The 12,350-nt window shown below is 55.8% G+C and overlaps 2 protein-coding genes across 3 annotated transcripts; one reads left to right on the top strand and one right to left on the bottom strand.

The window, feature by feature from the left end:
• Window positions 1-34: 34 nt before the first annotated feature.
• ARCN1 (archain 1) lies at window positions 35-8,451 on the bottom strand. The gene is made up of 10 exons (XM_065697139.1): window positions 8,346-8,451; window positions 6,969-7,232; window positions 6,412-6,591; window positions 5,979-6,184; window positions 5,433-5,594; window positions 4,570-4,735; window positions 3,208-3,355; window positions 2,445-2,553; window positions 2,095-2,299; window positions 35-1,415 (listed from the first exon to the last, which is right to left on the bottom strand). The coding sequence occupies exons 1-10, from the start codon at window positions 8,346-8,348 to the stop codon at window positions 1,326-1,328; spliced, it is 1,533 nt and encodes a 510-aa protein (XP_065553211.1). The 5' UTR covers window positions 8,349-8,451; the 3' UTR covers window positions 35-1,325.
• IFT46 (intraflagellar transport 46) lies at window positions 8,355-12,117 on the top strand. 2 transcript variants are annotated; one of them, XM_065697148.1, is made up of 11 exons: window positions 8,355-8,594; window positions 8,668-8,862; window positions 8,931-9,058; window positions 9,294-9,368; window positions 9,480-9,573; window positions 9,908-10,036; window positions 10,443-10,561; window positions 10,741-10,807; window positions 11,046-11,106; window positions 11,365-11,450; window positions 11,795-12,117. In XM_065697148.1, the coding sequence occupies exons 1-11, from the start codon at window positions 8,586-8,588 to the stop codon at window positions 11,888-11,890; spliced, it is 1,059 nt and encodes a 352-aa protein (XP_065553220.1). In that variant the 5' UTR covers window positions 8,355-8,585; the 3' UTR covers window positions 11,891-12,117. The 2 variants fall into 2 exon arrangements, with proteins under 2 accessions (XP_065553220.1, XP_065553219.1); XM_065697147.1 differs by having other exon boundaries at window positions 10,440-10,561.
• The last annotated feature ends 233 nt before the right edge of the window (window positions 12,118-12,350 follow it).

The following is a 12,350-nucleotide window of genomic DNA, read 5'->3' as shown; positions in this document are numbered from 1 at the left end:
TGAGCCCCAAGGACCGCGCAGGCAGAGCCAGCTCCTCCGACAGAACTCTTTATTGGGTTAACGACTCGTATTTGTGTACACTGGAATGTGCTCTAGTCCCTAGGCCAGTACAGGGTTACAAAAGGGGATCCCGGCTCGGCTTCAGTGTGACCCTCCAACCAATTCCAGGGGAAAAAAATGAAGGAAAAGCTCCGAACTAACCTCGGCTCCATTTTAACATCATACGGAAAAGCAGCTCTGCACCAGGACCGAGCTAGTGGGATTTGCCACCTACTTTGCCTTCCTAGGAACAGGGTTTGCTCTCCCACCCTCCCAGGGCCGGGATGAGGGACGGTTCCCTCCCGGGTGCTGCCAACAGAGGAGAGACCATGAACTTCTTCGGCAGAGGGCCCCAGGGAACAGAGATGCACTCGCAGAGGTGCTCCCGGTGCATGTGCCTTCGGAGTGCTCCCTTTCTGTGACCATGGGGGCAGCCCGGGCAACCCAGAGTCCACGGCTCCATGCACCGAGGCCTTCCCCTTGCACCGAAAGAGCTCGAGGAAGCACATGGAGCTGGTTCTAACCGACACCACCTCCAAAGCCTGGCCCGAGAGCAGCTGCAGCGGACAGTGAGCCTGTGCCCAGGGACAGTCCCTCTGGATGCCCTCCATCAGCAGCAGGAATGTGCCAAAGTGTGGCCTGTGCCACCATGGAGCCCTCTCCGAGCCAGAGGCGAGCCCAGCTGCAAGGACAGCAGTAACCGTGCGGGGCAGAAGGACTGAGCACTGCGACCTTCTCCTCTGCCAGGCCCCCTCACTCAGAACTGCAGCCAAATTGCTCTGCTGGCACCAGACAGGAGGGTCTGGAAGAGCCAGGCACCCCAAGCACGTCATCTTAACGCCAGCTTTCACCAACAGGAACAGGAGTTGAAGGTCGAGGAGAAATTAAAATGGCAGCAGCACCAAGGAGGGATCGGCGCGCGATGCTTCAGCAGGGAAAGGACGATGGCTGGTGGGCGCTGGGACTGGGCGCCAAGAGGCTCCAGAGGGGACGGGGACGGGTGAAAGGCAGGCTCCCTGCGGTGGAGGTGGCGCTTTCCTGCCGGCCGGTGAAAATCTGCCAAAGAAATTTGTAGCCTTTCCCCCCGTGAGCACATCAATTCTCTGCCAAAAGTGTCTGTGCCCTGGGAGCGCTGCAGGCGGCAGAGCCACGCGTCTTCCTGCGCGGGGGGGCTGCGGCATTCCCACATTCCCAACATTCCCAATCAACTTCGGCCTCTTTTTTTTTTCTTTTTCTTTTTTTCTTAAATTTAAAAAACCTGCTCCGCTGCGGGCCCCGCGGGCGCGTTACAGCACCTCGTACTTGTCCACCAGGAAGGTGGTCTCGGTAGAAAACCTGACAGGGCTGCTCCCGTCTACCAGGGTCACTTTGGTAACCTGCAGGACAAGAGGCAGAGTTAGCTCAGCGCCGACACCGGGACGCTGGTGAGGACAGTGGCAACCCCGCGCTTTCAAACTGCCAAAAAGAGCTTTCTTCTCAGGAAAGCTGGAAATGGGGAAGGGCTCTCTGCAGTAGCTGTGTTTCTGCTGAGAGTCAGCAGCAGTCACTAGCTGCAGCTCAGGACGGACAGACAGACGCCATATAGCAGCACAGCATCACAGACCAGTTTAGGTTGGAAGGGAGCTTAAAGCCATCTATAGTTCCAACCCCATAACACAGGTAGGGACACCCTCCAGCAGACCAAGTTGCTCAAAGCCCCATCCAACTTGGCCTTGAACACTGGCAAGGATGGGGCAAGAGACAGAGACACATGTTTTGGCTCAAAGGCTGACAGTTTCTCTATCAGAGTCTGAGGGGAATTAGTGGTTACAAGAGTCACAAAGGCACAGACCAAATGGCTGGTCAGCTCTGGGGAGCTGAAGCTGCCAGCGTTGTCCACTGGCACTCCAAACCCAGCCAACACAGAGGAAACTTCATGCCAACACTGAGCCTTCACCAAGAGCAGCAGCAGGGCACAAGAGGCCACGACACAGACACTTATAACCATGACCAAGGCAGCTTGGAGGAGCAAAGAGTGGGAACATCACACCCACGGAGTACCAGCAGTGACCATACCTGTATGTTGCAATAGTTCTTTTTGGAGATGAACGAGACTTGCACCGGGAAGAAGTCATTTGGCTGCCCTGCTATGCTGAACTCCAGGCTGCCGCTCTTGTTTTTGGCATCTATCACTGGCAGGCACCACTCGAGGAGGTTTCTCCGGCTGTCGTGGCGATACTCACCGTCAATCTCCCCAATCACTGGAGCGCCTACACCAGACCTAGAATAGGCAACGAGAAGTTACAACAGCTCAGCTGCACAGAGCTAAGGAAGTGTTTGTCCAGACCCACAAACCAGGGAGGGGAGAGAAGCAGCTGGATCCAGGCAGATGTGATAATGCTGCCTGGACAAGGAGTGTTACTTACGGCAAGGGGATGGTGATGATCACATCGTTCAGCTCCAGGCTCTCCTCTTGCAACTCATATTCAATGTTAACATCACAACTGTTGCCGCTTTCTGATGGCCAGCAGTTAACTGAGGGCACAGAAACAGTGAGTGAACCACATGGGCTCCCAAAAGGCACCGCAAAGTCATCCCCAAGAAACCCTGACTTAAATAAAAGCTTTTTCTTTTCTTTAAGAGCATTACAGAAAACACATGCCACCAAGAACAGGCACTAGCCAGGGGAACACATCTCCAACATCTCATCTCAGCGTGTGGTGGCACACTCCAGGCAGCCCAGCTGCTGGAGGCTGGCTACAAGCCGGCAGCCCATGGATCACAGAATCCCAGGCTGGTTTGGGTTGGAAGGGACCTTAAAGCTCATCCAGTTCCAACCCCCCTGCCATGGGCAGGGACACCTTCTGCTACAGCAGGTTGCTCCAAGCCCCGACCAACCTGGCCCTGAACGCTGCCAAGGACGGGGCAGCCACACCTCCTCTGAGCAACCTGTCCCAGCGTCTCATCACCCTCACAGTAGAGAACTTCTTCCTAATATCAAATCTGAATCTTCTCTGACAGTTTAAACCCATTCCCCTTTGTCCTGTCCCTACAGGCCCTTATCCAAAGCTCCTCTTCAGCTTTCCTGTCAGCCCCTTTCAGGCACTGGAAGCTGTTCTAAGGTCTCTCTGCAACGTAATGCACATCAGCCTCTTCCACCTGATCCCTCAGGTGCACACTTGCACTCACTTGTCAATGGAATGAAGGACTCCTCCGTGGTCTGCAACCTCCACTTCAGCACCCCCACGTCGCTGTTAATAGGGAATGACTTCTCTGGGTTCTTCAAACCAATCTGCGATTCTGTAGTGAAGAGCTTCTTGTCCACATTTGGGTGAGTCTGAAAGGGGAACATACGCTCAGGCTCCAACTCCAAGCCTAAAGACAGAACTGTTGGTAGGCAACACGGGCTCTAGTAAGGCAGGATGACACATCCCAGGGTGTTTTACTCGACATGCATCAGTTTTGCTCCTGGTTCAGAAGCCCAGCTAGAGCACATCTGCTTATCAACCTGGGATTCCTTCCAGAACACACACCACTGCATCAGACATGCCAGCAATGCGTGTCCTGGGCCAACACCTAGAGAGCAACTCTAATGACTCTTGAAACCTCAAATGCCATCCTGAAGACCCACAACAGAAGAAAAACCAGCCTAATGCTGCATGGAACACCCTGAAACGGCAAAAATCCTACTTCCCTCCACAACCTTAACACATGACATCAGCAGCCAAACTCAATTTAAATATTCTCTCTCCATAAACAGCTTTGCAGAAGCAGAGGATTTTTGCAAGTCAACCTTCAAGTTATGCTAGAAAGACAGGAGTCAACACTGGGTTTGATCTTGTCTTCCACCTGAAGCAGCACATGAGGGAGCGTTGTTAGGAACTCCCTCATGAGATGTGCCAATAAGGAACCTCCTAGTGTATAAGCCAGCAGCAGATAAGCCAGCCATATACAGGCAAGCTCATAGCAAGGAGGAGGAGGGAAGGCGCGAAAGAGTGTATCAAAGGAGCACAATCTCCAGGCATCTGTAAGGCCACACAGAGTGGGAGAAAGGGGATGTGTCCTTCAGAATCTTCAGAGCTCTATCGCTGGCTGCAATCGTGAACTCCAGCAATCACCTCCAATACAGCAGTGATGGCACACAAGTGACCCCAAGCGGTAGCAAGTTCATTCCTCAGCAGCACAGGACTCCACATTAAATTCTTCCACTCCCCAACTAAAGCTCACATCATACCAAGGAGCACCAAGCACCGCACCAGGCTTCTGCAAGGTCCAAGTGCGACCAGACGGCACAGCAACGTGCACCATCGGGCAGATAAGGCGCCGAGGGCAGGGAGATAAGGGCACGAGACTGGATTTCTCAACTGAACTTCAATCTTTCCAGCGTGAGCTGGCCCCAGTGCGCTAACCTCTGCAGTGACTACTCCCATTTTCAACTCATATACTGAGATGGCTTGAACGTGAATGAACACAGGACACTGACAGGCTCACGTATTCCCTGGAGAGGAGCAAAGGCACATTCGAGAGCACAGGACACTGAACAGGCTTTACCTGTAGCTGCACTCCCCTCTTGTCCTCATTTTCCACATGCAGGCGAATCCGTGCAAACTTCTCATCGGCAATGTGCAGCATGATCATGCCGTGCAGCTCCATGCTCTGCAACCCTCCGTCACGGCCGCAAGTCAGGGAGATTTTCTCCTCTATTTTCATGTGCACGCTAGACAGACAGACAGAAAGTAGTGTCGCAAGTGCTATGCTTGGCATCCAAGAGGTCAGATGAGAGAGCAGCGCTCAGCAGGGAAGGCTGCACGTAATGAGCCAGAGCTCCCAGGAGCGGGATGGCCCCAACGGAGCAGCACAGAGGGCACAGCAGATGCTAACGCTGCTCCCGCAGGTCAGCTCCAGAGATGTGAGTCTGCAATGGGTGGAAGCCCACATGAAGAACAGTGATACAGCACCTCAAGGGGCTGCTCACCCAAAAATCCTGTGCTGACAGGAGCACAGCTCATGGCACTATAAGCTTCTGAACTGCTCTATATAAAATTATCTGTGAACATGGCCACCCCAAGCCAGGATTCAGCAGGAATTCTGCGTCAGAAGAACAGAAAAATTTCAGGTATTGAAGGGAAAAAGGCATGGGAAAACTCCCAACCTCAGCTGAACAACGGACGTACACCCAAGTTCAGGTAAGTCCTACTGAAAGGAGCTGTCTGCTTTTTCCTGCTGCGCTTCCCAAGGTTTTGCCCACCACCATTTACAATGAGAGCACGAGAGAGCACGAGAGAGCACATGGGGCCTGAAGGGCAGGAAAAAGCCTGTTCTGAAAATGAGAAAGGAAGCGATCTCAAGAAGCCACATGTGCACCACACAGCACACCACAAGAACAATGCTTCCAAAGCCGGGGCAGTACCTACCTCTCCATGTTAACAGGAGGAGCAAGCACTTTGGCTGCTTCTGTGGAGCGCTTCCCTACAGCAGTCAGGATATTTTCTCCCTCCGATTTCAGCTTGTCTACGAAGTTGTCCACCTCCTTCCCCTTAGCGCCAAGTTTCAAGGCTTTACTGGGACCCGAGGGCCTAAAGAAAAGGTGTAAGAACCTCCAGGTCAGCTCATGGCAACAGATTCCTCCTTACCTGCAAGCACTGTAACCCGACTATCCCAACAAAACCAGCTTCACCTCTGCAGCCTTTTTTCTGGGAGAACACACTCAAAACTGATATGTAGGCTGCAAAGTTGTAATTTAGGTTTGGATTCTGTTCTGTATATTACCAGTAGCTGGGACCTCTTTTTCTTACACAGGTTGTGGAGCCCTTCGCCTATCAAAGGCTCCAGAGATGCTCCAGGATGCTAATGTGGGACGCACCACAAATGCTCCTCACCAATAAAAGGGCCTTTACTGGCGCACGTGCTTGCAGCTTCGCTGACCCCGAGGGCCCACTTGCTCCCTGCTGCACACCCACCTGGCAGGTGCCGGAGCCACTTTGGGCTTCTCCGTCTCAATGATGGTCTCTGTGATCATGGTCGCCGTCGTGCCCCCGGACACGGCCACGCTCCCAAAGCCGCCAAACCCAGGCGCCTTCTTGCCCTGCCTCTCTGCGTCCCTCCGGGCTTGCTGCAACTCCTTGGCTTTACGGCGCATCTCAGCTTTTGCTTCGCGTTCCTGAGTCTGAAGTAAAAGACAAGAGGCTGACAGAGCTTTGCAATCTCAATCTCATTCTGCTCAGGAATCAAGCGCATTTGCCTGTAAACCCTTTGTGAAGCAAAAGGGAACAAGAGACTAGCACTCAGTTTACAGAAAAGTGAAATCGCTTCTGGGCCACTATCAAAGCTGAGCAGCAGCAGCATCTCCCAGAGCGTGTACGTGGGGCCCAGCTTGTGGTTACTCCTGCTCACCTCTCGGACTGCTCGGAACACCTTCTCCTCATGCGACTCCATCTCAGTGAAGGTCCGAATTTGGGCCAGATTGACGTTCTCACGGTAGCCCAGGGCAACAATCTCATCAAAGGCAAAAATCAGGTCGAAGCAGTGCTCAGAGATCTCGTTCTCCTCCAGAGCTCGACAATATTCAGGGATCTGGATAGCAGAAAACATTTTGGTGGGGTGTCTGTAGACAACACCATGTAAACACTTTCTACTACCCCCTGACTTCAAAGCAGTGCTAGGCCCTCCACAAGAGCAGTGCACTGTTAAGCTGCTCTTACGTTGCTGATAAACAAGACCAAGTTTTGCCACGATTAGTTTTCCTGCACTGCAATACCTTGGACAACCTCTTAACTTCCCTGGAACACTAACTCAGAGGAACCTAAACACACGCTGGGGCCAGCGCATTTCCTGAGGAGCCCTGAATACAGGGAATATTTAATGCTAACTTTAGCAATCACCCCTTTGGTCTCCCCAGCAGAGCTGACAGCAGGAACCCTGCAGTAAGCGAACGATCCTTAGATCCTTACCACTCTGGAAAAGAGTCGGAGTGTTTCCAGATCTTCCAGGATGTTGCTGTTCTTGGTGGTGATCAGCACCATGTAGAGCTTCTCCATGGGCTGATAGACGTACCGCACGCTCTCCGTCTCCACAAACGTGTGCTGCTTCCCCGTGTTCATGAGCTTGGGGAACGCCGCCAGCAGCCCCTCGATGCGGGTGCGCGTCATCTCCACGAACTGCCGGGACACGATGGCCTTTCCCGCCTTCGTGCACACGGCTGCTGCCAACAGCACCTGCGGAGGAGGCGAGGGCCGGTCAGCGCGGGAGGACAGGGGAGCATCGACTCCATCCCAACTTCACAAGTGCCGCACCCCAGCTCGGCCTCCTTGGCCACCGCTTTCAGCCTTTTGCTGCCGCCAGTAACTGCGCTATGCTAAAAGCAGACTCACCTCTGCCTTGCTCTGTTACCCTGAGCACAGCAAACTGGCCCCTTCCTACACACACAGAGGTGGCACAACCCACCCAGTGCTCCGGGGAGGCCCCAGGTTACTGAGCTCTTCTGGTCAGTCCAGCCCCAGCTTACAACCAAACACAGAAATGTAAAATGGGATGGTTCTTCCCAGGGCCACATCCACGGCAAAGCCACGTTAATGGAGAAGTGGCAGCGGCGTTAACCACAGCCCCTGATGGCTCTCCTGCACACCTCTGGTACTATCACACCAACACAAAGGCAGCAAAGCGACTGCAGCCCACATCTTCTCGTTCTCTCGGGCTAGTGGGACTCCCTCCTCGCACAGATCAGCTCTTAACTTTGTCAGGATAAGGCTGTTTCTGTGCTGATGATCTCCTAAATCCCCAACCGCTGTTATTAACGGGCAGGCGCTGGGAACTCGCAGAAGCAGACCAAGTCCCACCTCAGCCTCAGGCCGACAGCACCGGGTGAGGCCTCGGGGACTTGCAGCTTGACAGCTCGGGGACAAACGCTTCCTGAAGTGCTTTTATGTCAGGCCGAAACCTCCTCTCTGTAAGCACTGCCCCCAAGCACGGGTCACGGTGCAAGGGAGGCGGCACCGGGGGTCTCGCTGCTCCGGGAGCACACGGCTCTGCCCCGGAACGGAGCGGCCTCCCAGCGCCGCCGCCCGAGCCCGCGGTGGAGCAGCGCTGGGGGGCACAAGGAGCAGGACCGGCTCCCTTCCGCGGCGGAACGGGCCCGTGCTCAGCCCGCACCGGCCCGAGGGCAGCGGCCGCAGCCCCGCCTGCCCGGGCGGCAGGACCTTCCGCAGCGCTCGGCTCTGCCCCGCAGGCCAGGGCCCTCCAGCGCCGGGCCCGGGCGGGAGCAGGGGCCCCCCGAGCAGCGTCCCCTCCCGCCGCTGTGCCCCGCGATGGGCGGCGGAGCGAGACCTTACCATGGCGGCGGCGGCGCGGGGCTCAGCGCTCCGTCCCTCCGCGTCCCTCGGGCAGCCGCACAAGATGGCGGCACCGAGCCACGTCCCCAGCCGGAAGCGCCGTCACGCACGGCGCGCGGGGCGCGGTTGGCGGACCGCCGCCGCCCCTCCCGCCAGGGGGCGCCGCGGAGGCCCTGCCGCTCTAGCCGGCCAGGGGCAACCGATGCGGGCGCGTCGCCCTGGCAACGGCGGCGCGGCGGCATGGCGGAGGTGAGCGGGGCGCCGGGCGGCGGGGGCCGGGGCCGGGGCCGGGGCCGCCGCCTCACCGCGCCGCTCTGCCTAGGCCCGCCCGCCCGAGGAGCAGCCGTACTACGAGCGTCTGGAGCTGCCGGAGGCCGAGCAGGCGGGCGGCGTGGCGGGGAGGTCTGCCGGGAGCCGATCGCCGCGGGCAGGGGGTACGGGCCGGCCCCAGGCCTCCCGCTGGCCCGGGCATCCCGCGGCCGATCAGAGCAGCGACGAGGAGGGCAGCAGCAGCAAGGTAGGCGGCGGCGGGAGGGCGGCCCGGCGGCGGCAGGGCGGCTCCGTGAGGCCCGGTCTCTCTCCTAGAAGGAGGCGGTGGCTCGGTCGGCCGCGGCCGCCGCCCTCAGCGAGGAGGAGGACTCGGAGGACTCCTCGGACTCCTCGGAGAGTGACTCGGAGAACGACTCGGATGAGCACGGGGCTGCGCTCGCGGGGTGAGCACTTACCTGGCTTTTGACACCCCTACACGAGTCCGTCACCGCAGGCAACGCACGCAAGTGCCTGCCTAAGGCAAAACAGGGCCCGGTGGTGGCTCTCCTGTGCAAGAGACTCCCTGCCTCGGTGTTTCTGCTTCCTTCATGCCGGTCTTGCACAGCTGGGTGCTGGTTCCCCCTTGCAGACAGCCTACTGCATGTTAATCTTTGCCTGCATTTCTCTGCCTTCCTTTAGGGACTTTAGTATAGCAGATTATGATTACCTGCCGGTGTCTTCTGAAATCAAAGAACTCTTTGAGTACATCAAGAGGTGAGTGGAAGGGCTTTTAGCCCGCTCCTTGCTCTCCTCTGTGTCAATTACTGGGGCAAGTGTTACAGGCCAGTCCGTAACTGCTGCCACAGTGCTGCCGTTTTTTCCCAGGTACACTCCCAAACCAATAGAGATCGAATACAAACTGCAGCCTTTCATCCCAGACTTTATTCCTGCAGTTGGAGACATTGACGCGTTTCTAAAGGTACAGTTGCTTTGCTTCCCTCTGTATGTGCTGCGCACGAGCTGAAACGGGATGTAGCATTGGCTGAAGCCCGGCCCTACAGACCATTGAGCCTTGTCCCTGAGCTGTCAAACAGTCACTTCCCGGGCATAATTTGGGACCACGGCCACATTTCCCTTGTCTAACACTTCGTGCTTTTCAGGCAGCACTGTACTAACAACTCGTATTCAAGAGAGCAGGCCTGCCAATGCCTTTTAGGGTCTGGTTTTTAAACCACAGGGAGGCTCCCTCCAAAACAGCCCAATGTCCCCTGCTCTAGACTCCCACAGGAAACAGGGCCTTTGTTTGTCTGCAGGTTCCCCGTCCCGACGGCAATCCTGATAACCTGGGCCTGCTGGTGCTGGACGAGCCATCGACCAAGCAGTCAGATCCCACCGTGCTCTCCCTTTGGCTGACGGAGAACTCCAAGCAGCACAACATCACAGTGAGTCAGGGAGGGGGAGGTTGCACTTGCTGCACGCTGCCTGTAGTGAAAACACTGCATTTTGCCTTACTTCTGTGACTAGAGTGTTGCAGCACAGCTGCTAATTCGGCTTCAAAGGCAGAAAACACTAACCTTTTTCTTTAGGCCATAGTTTTAAACTGCAATGGATCTGTGGCAGGGCTTGGTGCAGGCTTTGGTTCAGTTTCCTTCGGGGGAAGCTTTGTTTCCTTTTGGTTGTCAATAGCTGGTTTTCCTCAGGGTTCTGTTTGCCCATGGCTCTCCTCGGTTGGTGCAGTGCCACTAGGAAAGAGAAAATGCATGGTTAATGTGGAGCCAACGCAGGGGTTGCAGAGAAGCCCCCAAACACCGCGAAATGCTTCCCGGTTTGTATTTTTGTTCTTAGCAGCAAATAAAAGTGAAGAGTGTGGAGAATGCAGAGAAGAACCCCAAAGCCATTGAGAGCTGGATTGAGAGCATCAACGAACTGCACCGCTGCAAACCTCCTGCCACAGTCCACTACACCCGGTGAGCTCCCCTCCACGTGTACGGTCCCAGCTCAGGCCACAGGGACGCTGGTGGCACAGTCCAGGCGGGCTGAGCACTGCTGTGCTCAGAGGGAGCCGGTCCCCTCTGCAGGAGCCCGGCAGCAGGAAACTTTCACTTGTGTGTGATCCTGAAGTTTATGTCCTTTTCTTCCCTGGCAGGCCAATGCCTGACATAGAGACCCTGATGCAGGAATGGTCACCGGAATTCGAGGAGCTCTTGGGAAAGGTGTGCTAGGAGTTACTTTGGTGCTGGTGCTATAACCACCTTCCATGAAAGCCGGGGGCCTGCTCCATTCCGGGCTCTTTGCCCCTGGCCTGGCCCACTCGGGTTTATTCCTGCTTCCCATTTCTCCCTCGCCAGATGGGGGAGCAGCCTGGTGCCTGAATTCCTGGTGGCCACTGTGCTCGGCCCGAGAGCCGCGCTTGCCATGCAGTAGCAGAGCTGACTGCTCTGTCTTTTCCAGGTGGGGCTCCCAACGGCGGAGATGAGCTGTGACCTGGCCGAGTACGTCGACATGATCTGTGGTAAGCCAGGGGCTGTGCTGAGGGCACAAGTGTGCTGCTGCCCTCGCACTGTCTCACTTAAAGCAAGGGACTGTTAGAAGCAGGCTCAGCCCTGAGAAGCCGAGATCAGTCTCTGCTGTCTGCAGTAGGATGTGGACTCATACCACGGGTACCTGCGGTCTATAGTGAGGGAAGGCCCCAGTAATAGTGGGCAGGGGGAAGTTCAGTCTTTACCTGCAGCAATCAGATGCTCTCACATGCTTCTGCTCTTGCTTGTAGCCATTCTGGACATCCCTGTGTACAAGAGCCGGATCCAGCCTCTGCATATCCTCTTCTCTGTCTACTCCGAGTTCAAGAACTCACAGGTACAGCTTCAGGCAGGCACTGTTCACCCAGCTGGAAGCATCACGAGGCTTCTCTCCTTATGTTTGTCTTTGCTGTGGGTGTCTGTGAGGGGGTGGCAGGCCAGACAAGGGGGCCCAAAGAACATTTTCTAAGCTGCTTGATTCGCTGGTACCTCAACATTGCACAAGGAGCCCCTGAGGTTCTGCAAGGTTTAACGGTCCAGCATGAGCCCACAATGCTTTTCCCACCAGACAAAGGAGCGGCTGAGCCCACAGGTCACGCAGAGGGGCAGCATTGTCACACACACGCCTGTACTCTTGAACGAGCACCAAATCTTTGCACTAACACGTTTTGTCCTCTGCAGCATTTCAAGCCCTTGGCTGATGGGAAGAAGGGCAGGAGCCCACCATCCAACCCTCCTTCGCAACCAGCAGAGGCGGAGCTGTTAAGCTTTACTTGAAGCTTCATGTTGAACCCTCACCTCTGGATCAATCTCTGCTGCTATCAGCAGCCTGTGAAGGAGAGCAGAACACGTCAGGAATCTCCCTGGCTATAGAACACAGCTGAAGGGCTCTGTATTCATAGAGTAGGACTTTTTACTCATCGCATTGTTGCAGAAGCTGCCTAATGGCTCCAGTTTTGACTTGTTCCCAAGGAGTTCAGCATTAAACCATCTCTTCCCAGTGACAGGCTCCCTGAGCTGTGGGTGCTGCAGAGCTGAGGCTCCTTGAGTGCACACGACACGTGCTAGAGCAAGCGGGAGTAAGTTCCACCCTCAGACATGACTCTCGGATCTGCCCAGTGCATTCCACAGCCTGACTGGAGGTCTCAAACTTCTGCTTCCTCTTACTGAGCCCCTTTTCCTATTCTTAAGCCCCTTAGCTGCTGCCAAGGAGAAATAACCAGCGTGGCACCACAGA

This window comes from Lathamus discolor, chromosome 17 (assembly GCF_037157495.1).
Source record: "Lathamus discolor isolate bLatDis1 chromosome 17, bLatDis1.hap1, whole genome shotgun sequence".
Classification (NCBI taxonomy): domain Eukaryota; kingdom Metazoa; phylum Chordata; class Aves; order Psittaciformes; family Psittacidae; genus Lathamus; species Lathamus discolor.
The sequence above is the reverse complement of the archived record's forward strand: the minus strand, read 5'-3'. Positions and strand labels throughout refer to the sequence as shown.

Excerpts from the sequence above, each read along its gene's own strand:
- ARCN1 (XM_065697139.1), bottom strand. Across the intron at positions 5,595-5,978 it reads GTGGCTCCGGCACCTGCCAG|GCCCTCGGGTCCCAGTAAAG; the intron begins GTGGGTGTGCAG and ends CCTTTTCTTTAG. Across the intron at positions 2,300-2,444 it reads ATCATCACCATCCCCTTGCC|GTCTGGTGTAGGCGCTCCAG; the intron begins GTAAGTAACACT and ends TGCCTATTCTAG.
- IFT46 (XM_065697147.1), top strand. Across the intron at positions 8,863-8,930 it reads AGGAGGGCAGCAGCAGCAAG|AAGGAGGCGGTGGCTCGGTC; the intron begins GTAGGCGGCGGC and ends TCTCTCTCCTAG. Across the intron at positions 10,562-10,740 it reads GCCACAGTCCACTACACCCG|GCCAATGCCTGACATAGAGA; the intron begins GTGAGCTCCCCT and ends CTTCCCTGGCAG.